Source organism: Esox lucius, chromosome 11 (assembly GCF_011004845.1).
Source record: "Esox lucius isolate fEsoLuc1 chromosome 11, fEsoLuc1.pri, whole genome shotgun sequence".
Lineage (NCBI taxonomy): Eukaryota > Metazoa > Chordata > Actinopteri > Esociformes > Esocidae > Esox > Esox lucius.
Window position 1 is genome coordinate 33,690,481 of NC_047579.1, and position 13,820 is coordinate 33,704,300.

Sequence of the window (13,820 nt, forward strand, 5' to 3'; positions counted from 1 at the left end):
ACAGTATGAGAACAAGAACAACCACTGTCATTCTGGAGAGAACAATCCTCTCTCCCTCTCTCTAGTCCCAATCCGTCCCAGCACACATCCTACATACCCAAGCACATGCACGCCCACACACATGCACACAAACACAGTGCCCACTGCTGTGTCTAATCAGAGAAGAGGAAGCAAGTGTGGAGGAGATGTTTTAATTGCGTAGAGATGTTGAGCTTCTCTTGATCACTATTGAATTTCCAAAGCGAGGCAGTGACTCTAACAGGTAGAGAAGTACACAGGAGTGAACAATACTACTTAGTAATTCAATACATATCGCCATAGAGTCACTCTGAAGTCTCATTCTTTTACCCCTTTAGTTGCCCTATGTGTTAGTGGGTGCTAATTCTTTTTACCATTATTGGCTACTGCATGTTCTGTTTTGAATAACTGGATGGCACATACTAGATATTCTGATTTCTTTTATTGTTTAGACAACAGGTTTGATATTTGATCCTATTAGACAAACTTGCTATATCTGAATCACGCACACACCCAAAGTAAATATTCATGCATACTATGATTTCTGCCCTGTTTTGCATTGTCATATAGGAATCTGTAGTTAACAATTTCACTGTTTAGCTGGCCTTGTGTTCACCTTGCATTTAGGGGTGGGATGTTGTTACAGTGAGCTACGGGTTGAATTAAATTTTTAGCAACAAAAACAATTCCTAGGGAACCACAGTGAATAGATTCAAACGGGAGTCAGGTTGCTGGATTTTAAATTGATTCCATTATATACTACATTTACATATTTATCAACAGTCATTGTCCCGGAGGAACCAGCAACACAGATACGAACATTGTGAATGTTAGAAGTCTCTTGTAGCCAAGAACATTGTTTTAGCATGCACATAATGATTGAAGTTAATTAGGGCTACAAATAACAACTCTTTTGATAATTGATTAAACTGTTGATTATTACTGCATTGCAATTAATCAAATAAAAACATTACAAGATTAAACTGATTATTATATATTAAATGTGTGTTTTTCCTCAATTTGCACAAAGCTTTTTTTTAAAGAGATAGTAATAAAACAAATGTGCATATGTACATGTGCATATACACTAGTATAGCAAGAAATGCTTTACAAAGCAGTTTTAATCGATATATAATGAAAAATAAATAGAAAAATCTGAGATAGTACACTAAAATTCCAGTAATTTGGGCTTAACGCGTTTGAATTCAGAATTGCAGTAAGGAGGACTAAGGTAAGGTTAGATGTCGCTGATAATCTTAAAACAGGTAGCTTTAAAAAATATCTTATAGCCTGGAGTTTGCAGACAACATCCATATATTTCAATACATTCACTTTGACTGGAGAAAGATTTAGCTAAAAATATCTGTGACAATTTCTGTGACATAACATTCTTAGTGTCAGGTCCTGGCTGGGGGCCTCTAGACAAATCTATGTCCCTGGCGGCCACAGTCAGGGCCTGGCCACAGAGGTGCTTCTAGGCATCTCTGAGCTGCAGTTTTGGTGGTACCCAATTAGAGGCAGGTGCGCTGCGTTGTCTCTAATTGGGGACCCTATATAAGTTGCCCTTGATTTGCTTTTAGTTGTGGATCAGTCTGGGTGCCTGTTGTAGTGTGCTGCAGTTCATGGTTTGACGTGCCTTTTGTTGTAATTAAAAGGATGTTTAAAATTACTGTACTTGTTCAATGACAATAAAGTTGAATCTAATCTAAATCTAATCAAAAAACTTTTTCTTACACTTGCTCTGCGCCTCTTCTCCTGCCCCTGTTTTACAATATGTTGTTAAACAACTCCACAAGTTGCCCACCAGTTAAGAGGTGCTACTGCAAAAGTCCCATTAAATAATGTACTACTCAACAATGTCTATGAGAAGATGTTTCACTTGAATACTTAGCTGGCATGCAAAACTTTACAGTTTGCTAAAACATATTCCATGAACACAAGTAGCCTAATGGTTTAGTGGTGCTACTGTAACACTGCTCGGATTGCCGCACATGGTTTGGGTTGGGTGATGTTAGATCATGGGCAGAGCCACTGAGGCAATCTCCTTGTGGAAGTTGCACATTTTCCAGTTAGCTGATGGCACCAGATTAAGTTGTTGGACATGACAACGTTGACTACATTAACATGAAGGATGCCCTTAATTGTCAATGTTATAAACATAATTTTGGCCACTAGAGACTTATGAGGTTCTCTGTAGGTTGAGAATAAAGAAATCATTGAAATAGAATAAGCACTGTTGTTTGAGTAGCTGATTTCTGACCTAAAGATTGCACTTAACTCTGATGTTGAATTTGATTTCTCTGTAAGACTACAGAGAATCTACCAGAGAGAATTCATAATGCATTCGAGACCAAATTCTGTACAAGAAACATGTAGTTGATAAAAAGAAACTTGTAGCTGATACCAACTTCTCACAAACTCTTGTGCTAGACCCAACTCTTCGAGCACTGCGTCTGAAAGAACTGGATAAGAAAAACAACCATTGGAAAAATAATCTGTACTGCCATTCGAAGAAATATGGCATACAAACTTTCTGCCCTGAAATAGAGTTAAAGCAAACTTCATGTTAAGTACTAATGCAGGCCTCTGTGATGTAGGCCTTGTTTGCCCTCAATTAGAAGCAGGTCGAGTCTACCTATAAATAGAGATGGAGGAGGGTTAGATCAAGGACGAGCCACACTTAGGAATGAGTGACAACCAGAATGTGGGAAAGTTATTAAAACAGAATCAATGTCAGTTATGTCTTATAAAACCCAGCTGGGGTAGACGTAGAGGAGCAGTTTGGATTTTTAACTGAAGCTTGTGGCAATCTTTTCTCATAGTACCCATGACAATCTCTTCCAACCACGAAGTCGCGTGACTTACAACGCAGTCACACACGGGACAACCTAACTTAGCTTTCCAGGCGCATGAACTGCCTAAGGGAGTCGCAGTAGTAGTATGAGATTAGGAAATCCATGCTGACGTTGCCCACCTGCTACCCAGGCTAGGCCGGCCAATTTGCATCACTCATGGGGCTTCCCAGCCACTCTTCAACAGGAAGCAAATTTAATGCTCAAACCTAGATGTTGATGGTAAACTTTGTGCTATGAAATAGTCCGTTAGAGCATAGGTCAACCCTATCCTGGGGACCCACCCAGCCATTCCATCTAGTAGATGTATCCCAGAGCTAGCACACCTGAATCAACATATTAACTAATTAACAAGCCCTTACCTGTTGAATCAGGCGAGCTATTTCAGGGCTGTGAGATGGTTGGCAGGTCCCCAGGAGAGGGTTGAACTATGCCTTAGAGCAATGTGCCACCTGTGAGCTCATTATGTATGTATTTCATTTAATATTTTCTATTTATTGTACATAATAAAATCAAACTTAAACGTAAAAGTACTAAATACTGAAATTCTCAAATTCACAGTTTGGCAAATCTTTGGCTTATGAAACTCAAACACTTGAATCTGATAGTTTCAGTAAAACAGCAAAGCATGCTCAGGAGTAACTTCATTCAATTCAGTGCTAAAAAAAGCTTATGACAAAACAAAGATCAAAGCCCACGGAGTACTGTACCGAAAATGCCGGGAGATGCTTTTATCCCTCTCCATGGCTCTTCGGGGATACAAGGAAGTTCTTCAGTTCAGACCAGACTCAGTCTTAATTGTTGTTAGCTCATGTGTTATAAATAAAAAAAACAAGTCCAGGGAAACAGAGAAGAATAAGAGAAGTAGAAGGTACCATTGATCTCCAAAAGCTCTGGCTTGCTGCAGGCTAAGAAATCATCTCAAAAATTGAGAGAGATTGACAGAGAGCGACAATGAGAACCAAAAAAAAAGTCTCATGCTCTCCTAAAACCCCAAACATGTCAAAAAAATCCTAAGCCAGTTAACTTCATATTATACGCCCCTCTTTGTTTTACTCCACTACTGGGTCACCAAGAGCTAGTCATGGCAACCACTGGGATTCCGAAATGCTCATGTGTGTCCAAGGAGTCACCCAGAGCGAGAATGGAAGAGACGAAAGGATTAATCGTCTCGTTTCTCAGAGGATCGAGGAAAAAATGTGTAAGGAGGGAGCGAGGAGAGTGAGAAGTGTAAAGTCCCTTTGGAATTTGAGACAGGTTAGCACAGACTGTAAGATCCACTGATGAGCAAATTTAGAAATGGGACTGCAGAGCTGGCCCTAGCCTTTTGCGGGCCTTAAGCGGAATTTAGTGGGGGGGCCCCCACATGCAGCAAATCATTTGTGCTTGGAGAAAATCTTGCATTTAAAGTTTAAAAGATGACTATTCTCTGGAGATTCTACAGACCATACAGCCATCTCAGCCTTGAGTCAAGCTGATATTTCAACTACAGGCTAAACACAGCCCTCGGTTACCAGTTTTATTGAAATGTTTACCATCTCCTGTTTTCTGACAGTGACAGTATATTCAATTTGTTATCCTCCCCTTGCTTTTCCCCAGTTTTCTCCCTGTGTTAATGACACAAAATAGTTATGGAATACTGGAAAACCCATGAATCTTTCAGTTGCCGTCTGCAATCAAATTCAAGCCAACAACTACTTTTGCAGGGCTGGCCTTGCTTTTGAATCAGTTACGACGACTTTTGCTAGCGACATTAATGAGTCTGTCCCTGAAGATTTCTCACTCAGATGGCTCTTCAATGAACTCTGTGCTGACCACACTACAACATACTGCAGCTCTAATAACATCACACATGCTTATAACATACACCTACAACATTCTTGCCACCCAATCATCCTTGCCATTAATGGGTTAGTTATGGGTACTTAGAGTATGCAAACACTTAGAACTACATTTGCTTATGGTTGGACTGCTCACTCTCATTTCATAGCCATATCATCCACCTTCAGTGTGTAGTTAAAGCCAAAATAGTTTTCTTGTTACACAATGAAGAGTCCTTTACCCCCACTTTCAAGTATACTCTTGTAAAAATGATCAATAGTAATCTTTGCTCTGATAGCCATCACACAAGGATCACTCCAGAAGCCCACTAGGCCATAATTCATTTAAGTTCTCTGATACTATTGACTATAGCCTCACATAGCCACCTGATCCAACAAGTTTACATTTAAAAGCTACACGGATATCCACTCTGGTCTGGCTGAGTAGGCTTAAGTTTGAAGCCGGCTACCGTTTAACTGGGCTAATCAGCGCGCTTTCATGAATTATGGGTGTGGACTAATTTATTTTTCAGGAATGTTCGGCAATGCTAAACTGAATGCATTGTTTTTTTAAATTGAATTGAAATTGAATTTGAAACTGAATTGTTTTTTCAAATATTTTCTTGGTACTTTAATGTGCCTTTAATGCACAAATGTTCGTGACAAAGACAGCTATAGTCAATTTCAGACATCTTAATCTGCTACTGATCTGCTTGTTTGATTGTTATTGCTTGATGTACAGTATGGTTTGTTGTTGTGAATTATGGCACATATGGGTTGTTGGTTTGATTAGTTGCATGTCAATCCAATCGCATTCAAGTTTAACTTTTCTCAACACCCACTGTAAACGCCCCATGCCCAAATGCTCTGAATCCCAGCCTGACCAGACAGATATTGTGCAGCTTTTAACTGTAAGCTTACGGGATCAGGCGACTGTGCAAGTCTAACTATTGGCTGGAATTAATTTCAAAAGACTCTCTTGACACTTTTATCACACCTCATTCCTTTTATAACTAACTCAACTGCTATCTGATCAATCATCTGCTGAACAATTGAATCTGCATGCTGTACAAATTGCCCATATAATGTTACAAATGAACAAATAACATACCAGATGTAAGCTTAAATCCAAAGACGTATATCTTAATACTCATACTGATGACACTTGGGGTGCACATATTGGGCAGAACTTTAGAATGTTCCAGATCTTGCTAACCAATAGGTTTTCAAGTTGTGATGATGAGTGAGTCAGAATCCTAAGAAATAATTTATTATAGAAAGTAGGCTACTTAAAAATAGAACAGATCCATGGAGAGAGATGGGCAGATTCGCTGGGACAGAGGCATAGACTGGCTGGTCAAGTTTATATGAAGCTGGAGAGGATTTATGTTTTTACCTCTGAATGCACACGGCACATGAGACATATCACCTCAGCAGCAAGGTCGATGTGCATGATAATGTGTGTGTGTGTGTGTGTGTGTGTGTGTGTGAGAGTGAGAGAGAGTCAGAGAGAGAGAAAGAAAGAGAGAGAGAGAGAATGAAAAACAACAGTGATAGAAAAAGTCCAGACATTCTTAATTTTACTCCCCATAAAGGGAATTCTGTTGTCAGGACCTCCCAGGACATTGCAGTGGTTGTGTTTACTTCATAGTTGAAGATAATGCATCTTTTTAGCACTTAGAAAATGACTTCTAATGGCAAAGATATTTCAGTTTTTACTGTAAGATTGTAACTTTGATTTACTTATTTAAACAATTTAGTTTACAGTATAGTTGTGTTATGTTGCTGGATCCTATTATTCTGTGTTAAAGTTACTCCGGAATCAGTATGACAAATACAATGCGTTTTGCATTTCCTTTTGGATTCTGTTGTTGGTGTCTGACAACATGAAGATAAAAAAAAAGTGTAATAAAGTGTCTAGCTAGCCATCATGACGTAGACTAGTAAGAAGAAATTGATCAGAGACATAGTCAAAACATTCAGCAAGCTTAAATTAGATCTTATTAGCACGTTAAAAAGAAGAAAGAGAGCACTAGTAAGCTCATTAATGGCATTTTACCTGTCAGGCAAAAGAAGACTTCTAGGTGTTTCATAAGATTTTAGGTTAAAAATACTTCTCTCTGGGAGGTCCCAGTCAGTTAATATAATTTCTAACAAAAACTACATCATGAAGATGAAGAAACATTCCATAATAAGGTTTTTCAAAAGCAACAATCAGGGGTGGGATATAATAACATATCCAAGGCACTGAATATCAATCAGAGGTGGGATATAGTAACACCTCCAAGGCATTGAATATCAATCAGAGGTGGGATGTAATAACACATCCAAGGCATTGAATATCAATCAGGGGTGGGATGTAATAACACATCCAAGGCATTGAATATCAATCAGGGGTGGGATATAATAACATATCCAAGGCACTGAATATCAATCAGAGGTGGGATATAGTAACACCTCCAAGGCATTGAATATCAATCAGGGGTGGGATATAATAACACATCCAAGGCATTGAATATCAATCAGGGGTGGGATATAATAACACATCCAAGGCATTGAATATCCCCCTGAGCACACTGGAGTCCATTATTAAGAAATGGGAAGAATATGAAACAACTGTGAATCTGTTCAGAACAGCCTGTCCTCAGAAACAGAGTATCCGGTAGAGAAGGGCACTAGCCAGCCAAGTAACTGCTAAAGAAATCACAGTCTTCCGAGCTGGGAGCTGGGAGACACTGTGCATTCTGCAACAATAGCCTGGGTGAACAAAAGTAGGGGAGGTGGGCAAAAAGAATACAACTCAAATAAAATCTCGGCTAGAGGCATGTGGGAGACTCTGAGACCAAATGGAAGAAGATTCTATGGTCTGATGAGAAAAATTATATTTTTTTGCCTCAAAACTAAGCGCTATGTTAGCAACAAGCTTAGTAATGCACGTCATCTGGAGAGCAGGTGGCAGAATCATGCTATGGGGATCCTTCTCTGCATCAGTGAAGTTTGTGAAGGTACAGATCAAAATGGATGCAGCAAAGCACAAAGAAATGCCGGAGAGGCCAAGTGAAAGCTTGAAACTCAATCTATTCAAGAATATGTGGAAAACGTTGAAAATTGCTATTTAACAAAGGTACCCATGCAGATTGAGCAATTTTTCAAAGAAGAATAGGCAAACATTTCTATGTCCAGATATGTAAAGCGGGAAGAGACATATCCAAAAAACTCATAGACTCATGGCTGTAATTGCTGCCAAAGGATGCTCTACAAAATAGTGACTAAAGGGGGTTTATACCTATGCAAATACTACCTATGCAAGTTATCTTTTGTTTAATTATAACATTTTATTTCTTACTCTGATATTTTATGTATATACAGCTCCGGAAAAAATGAAAAGGAAGGATTTGAGTGAGGAACCGAAGGGTTAAAATTGAGAGGCTCAGCAAATTGAATGCTTCTGTTCCTCACTCAAAACTTTCCTTTTCAACTTTTTTGAAAAGGAAAGAAGAAGGTGCAGTGGTCTCTTCATTTTTTTCAGAGCTGTGTACACAGATCAGCTATAACATTATGACCAATGACAGGGGAAGTGAATACCATTTATAATCTCATCATCATGGCACCTGTCAGTGGGTGGGATATACAGTGGGGAGAACAAGTATTTGATACTTTTTATGTGGGAAAACCTGCAAAATCGGCAGTGTATGTAATTTTTATCATAGGGACTCTTCAACAGTGAGTGACAGAATCTAAAACAAAAATCCAGAAAATCACATTGTATGATTTTAAGTAATGAATTAGAATTTTATTGCATGACATAAGTATTTGATACATCAGAAAAACAGAACTTTTTAGTACAGAAAGCTTTGTTTGCAATTTCAGAGATCATACGTTTCTTGTTGTTCTTGACCAGGTTTGCACACACTGCAGCAGGGATTTTGGCCCACTCCTCCATACAGACCTTCTCCAGATCCTTCAGGTTTTGGGGCTGTCGCTAGGCAATACAGACTTGCAGCTCCCTCCAAAGATTTTCTATTGGGTTCAGGTCTGGAGACTGGCTGGGCCACTCCCGGACCTTGAGATGCTTCTTATGGAGCCACTCCTTCTTTGCCCTGGCTGTGTGTTTCGGGTCGTTTTCATGCTGGAAGACCCAGCCACGACCCATCTTCAATGCTCTTACTGGGGGAAGGAGGTTGTTGGCCAAGATCTCGCGATACATGGCCCCATCCATCCTCCCCTCAATACGGTGCAGTCGTCCTGTCCCCTTTGCAGAAAAGCATCCCCAAAGAATGATGTTTCCACCTCCATGCTTCACGGTTGGGATGGTGTTCTTGGGGTTGTACTCATCCCTCTTCTTCCTCCAAACATGGCGAGTGGAGTTTAGACCAAAAAGCTCTATTTCTGTCTCATCAGACCACATGACCTTCTCCCATTCCTCCTCTGGATCATCCAGATGGTCATTGGCAAACTACAGACGGGCCTGGACATGCGCTGGTTTGAGCAGGGGGACCTTGCATGCACTGCAGGATTTTAATCCTTGACGGCATAGTGTGTTACTAATGGTTTTCTTTGAGACTGTGGTCCCAGCTCTCTTCAGGTCATTGACCAGTTCCTGCCTGTAGCTCTGTGCCGATCCCTCACCTTCCTCATGATCATTGATGCCCCACGAGGTGAGATCTTGCATGGAGCCCCAGACCGAGGGAGATTGACCGTCATCTTGAACTTCTTCCATTTTCTAATAATTGTGCCAACAGTTGTTGCCTTCTCACCAAGCTGCTTGCCTATTGTCTTGTAGCCCATCCCAGCCTTGTGCAGGTCTACAATTTTATCTCTGATGTCCTTACACAGCTCTCTGGTCTTGGCCATTGTGGAGATGTTGGAGTCTGTTTGATTAAGTGTGTGGACAGGTGTCTTTTATACAGGTAACGAGTTCAAACAGGTGCAGTTAATACAGGTAATGAGTGGAGAACAGGAGGGCTTCTTAAAGAAAAACTAACAGGTCTGTGAGAAACGGAATTCATACTGGTTGGCAGGTGATCAAATACTTATGTCAAGCAATAAAATGCTAATTAATTAAAAAGATTTTCTGGATTTCTGTTTTAGATTCCATCTCTCACAGTTGAAGTGTACCTATGATAAAAATTACAGACTTCTACATGCTTTGTAAGTAGAAAAACCTGCAAAATCGGCAGTGTCTCAAAAACTTGTTCTCCCCACTGTATATATTGTGCAAAAAACCCTAATTAATTACATTTGAAATGTCCAAGGGTGTGAATACTTTTGAGAACTACTGCATATTATTTTACCAAATTGTTAACTATAAGACTACAGAAGACATGGCTGGGTACAAACAAGGCAACTACGTCCTTAACAAAAGTTCATAATAAGGACTAATTAGTAACAACCCAATAGACAAAACATGAGACATACAGCTCCGGGAAAAAATAAAAGACCACTGCACCTTTTTCTTTCCTTTCCAAAAAAATTTAAAAGGAAGGTTTTGAGTGAGGAACAGAAGGGTTCAAATTAAGAGACCACCGCAAATTGAAAGCTTCTGTTCCTCACTCAAAACCTTCCTTTTCGACTTTTTTGGAAAGGAAGAAAAAGTTGCAATGGCCTCTTTTATTTTTTTCCGGAGCTGTATGTGGCTGGGACTTCGGGAGATAATGGATTATAAAAGGAAGGTGGTCATGGCCAACATCATTCTGGTATTGTCCCTCAACTCATGGCTGTTGTGTATGTGTTTGTGTGACTATGTTTGTGTAAGTGTGTGTCATGGATGTCACAAAGCTAGCTTCCTTCAGCTCATGCCTTGCATTGAAACCAATCATCTCTGCCTTGCCCACACACAAGATTGTCCTGTCTTAAGCCCCCTAACTCTTTGCACTACTCAAGTCAGGCTCTTGAGCCGCGCACATGGACACTAGTGGGCTGAAGACTACGTTCCAAACATCCTCCTGCGATATGTGTGTACTTCACAGGTTTCAAGCAACCCAGTGATTGACCAAGTGCCGAGCCCAGGCCAAGAAAGATAATACTGTGTTTTAGTAGAGCATGTACCTGCACAAACTCTTCCCTGTTTTGATGTTTGAAGAGAACAATAATGTGGCTGAGGGCCACACAATCACTCTGTTTGAACACTGACTATGCTGCTATCTGATGAATCCCAGGGAAGTAAATCCCAGGGCAATGTAAATTGGGGCATTTCCTAGTGTTATTGTACTTTGGTGATTCCTTCAGGTGAAATGGCCTCCTGCAAAGCTAACCGAGGTTGTCAGGTCAGTAAGCACTGTGATAGGGTGCCCTCACTTGTATTGATCCATGTGAGCTCCTGATTGGTGCAATCTCCTAGGAGGAAGGTTTTCTGCAAGCTTTAACTCTCCTGAAAACATTAGGAGTTGTTGCCATGACACTGGGCCATAGATAAAATTGGATACAACAAAATTGGGGAAAGGGTAATTCATGATGTTAGTAAAAAAAAATCAAGGCAACATGATATTAATTATATATTTAACATTGTTATGCATTTTTATGCTCTATTTGAGACAGTGGGAATAGATAGAGAATACAATTTTTGTTGACAAAGCAGTGGTCCGGATTCTTTCCTATGCTGCAGCAGGAGTGCTGTGGTTATATTATCGTTATCTCCTACCTCATCTCTTCTCTTCCCCACTGGGAGAGGAAGCAGACCAAGCTCTCTAGTGAACAATGGTTATGTAAAACAACAGTAACAACAGCCTGATGGTTTTGGAAAACATAATAATACATTTTAGATATTTTCGGAGGATGGCTTATCAAATAGTTAGTGGAATGAAAAAAGCACACAAAATAAATAAAATAAAAGGAACAAAAAAGAAACCCTACCACACATGAAAAGCCAGAATATTTGTCTTGAAAATTAAAATGACATAAACCACCATCCCTGCAATTTGTAGCATAGCTGTCAAGTAACAGCACCAATGCATTTCCCTTACCAGACACAAAACAGTCCTGACCCCCAATTGTTATTGGTTCAGTTACAGACATACAGCAACAATATTTTTAACTCAATAACTTGCCGTGGTCTCAAAATGACTTGCAGAAAGATGAGAAGACCACAAAATAAATCCAACTGGTATACTCAAAGAATTAAACAAACCAACAAAAATGTTCTCCATTCTGTACGGAGCCTTGTCGAGTGCATAATAACAGTGTGTCTACTACATAGCAACTGTCCAAAAGAGCAGTGTTCAGATCAGCAAGCAAGTTCTCACCTGAAGCAGTTAATCATCAGCAGCATTGCTTTCTGCAGTGTTTATAAATCCAAAACAGAAGAGTTTTTTAGTGTTTGTGTGTGGGTGTGGTGTGCGTTTAAGTCTCTCTAAATCATAGAACTGTCCAAAGACGATATAAGTGATTGTGTGCCTCCTGCCATGAACAGCAAAGAGCCTCTAAAAGAGCTAGATAAAAGGACAGGAAAAATATGATAATCAACAGTGTGATATAAATAAAAGTAAGAGAAAGAGAGAAAGAGAGAGAGAGAGAGAGAGAGAGAGAGAGAGAGAGAGAGTGTATGTATGTACGCCTCTTAGGGTCTAATACACAAACACACATAGAAAGTGCCTGTGCAAGCAAAAGTCTTTGTTTCCTGTTTCACAGTCAATGCTGAGAAGAAAGAAAGGTGATATTCTTTGGGGACTTTGACAGTTTTCATCTGTACCTGAAGGAGAAATGTTTAGCATCCCAAATGGTACCCTATTACCTGGTCAAAGACTGAAATAACCAGGGAACAGGGTGCTATTTGAGACACAGAATGTAATATGCTAACCCACGCCACCAAAAAGCCTGCAGATGACATCTGGTCAAGGACATAGAGCTCTGTCACAAAAATGATTATCTTCCAATTGCTTTTTTGGAGTACAATGCAGATGAAAGCAGTTTTTCTATGAAATATTAATTGTTATGCAACTTCTTTTCTCTGAGTAGTTGTGCTGATCTACAACCAGGTCTCACCCATATATACTTTATTCAAATAAATTAATAAATAAAAGACCAAACTAAACATTTGATCAGCAATCTTGTTCAGAGACTCTTAGTTAAACCAATTAGGACCCTTTTGTAAATAAAGTATTTGGTTAATAATTACAGTAAAGTTTATGAGACTCCCTCCATGCTCACTGCTATGCAGTAAAACCCTGTAACACTTGGGAATTGATAGACCACTTGAATATTATTTATTAAAATGAAGATTCATAGCTCCACAGGTATGTATTTTATGTATTTTTTGTTAAAATGACAAGCTTCTTAAATATTAAATAATCACCACTTATTAAACGCATATGGAAAATAAATGGGTTTTAAATATACAGCTGCGGAAAAAATTAAGAGACCACTGCACCTTGTTCTTTCCTTTCCAAAAAAGTCGAAAAGGAACGTTTTGAGTGAGGAACAGAAGGGTTAATATTAAGAGACCACTGCAAATTGAACGCTTCTGTTCCTTACTCAAAACTTTCCTTTTCAACTGTTTTGGAAAGGAAAGAAAAAGGTGCAGTGGTGTCTTAAATTTTTCCGGAGCTGTATTTTCGAATGCATTTGGAAAATATATTTCTGAATACATTTGGTAAATATATGTGAAAAGGTTTGAAATTGGCCACTTAAATATATTTATAAAAAAAAGATTTTAAAAGATTTTATACATTTTTAAATTGTATGTCTAAATATACTGTAATGTATGGCTGACAGCATGTCAAACCTGCAATCTTTGGCTCCCCAGCTGGGCACACTACCCATCGCTCCAAATAGGGATATACAATTTGGAGGGGTGAGTACCCTTCCCAAAGTCGCTACAGTACGTTAGAATATTTGTGAAATAATCATCATGCATTCGACATACATTTTGCATTGGAAAAATATGTTCCATATAGAAAGGATTGGCCAAATTACTTCTAAGAGTAGCTAATCGATATTTATTATGAGAATTCTTGCAATTTATATGAGATAGCAATTAGCTAAACCAAAATGGTACCTCACTTCAGTGAGGTACCATTACCATAAGAAAAATCTCCATCCCCATCAAAGACACGAGTCAGTGTATAGCGGCCAATGGCCAATCACGTTTTAACAGGTAGATGTTAAAACAACCTAGAGATGGTGAAATGGGTAG

General features: G+C 39.2%; 1 protein-coding gene across 7 annotated transcripts in view; it reads right to left on the bottom strand.

Annotated features, from left to right (window-relative positions):
• Positions 1 to 13,820, bottom strand: part of grid2ipa (glutamate receptor, ionotropic, delta 2 (Grid2) interacting protein, a) — a 44,597-nt gene that overhangs the window by 25,003 nt on the left and 5,774 nt on the right. The window contains exon 1 of one of the 7 annotated variants that reach the window (XM_034295379.1): positions 3,581 to 4,012. The exons of the other annotated variants lie outside the window; for them this stretch is intronic. Coding sequence (XP_034151270.1) covers positions 3,581 to 3,615 — 35 coding nt within the window. The 5' untranslated portion in view covers positions 3,616 to 4,012. Of the gene's footprint in view, positions 1 to 3,580; positions 4,013 to 13,820 lie in introns of those variants that run through there. 7 annotated transcript variants of the gene reach the window in all.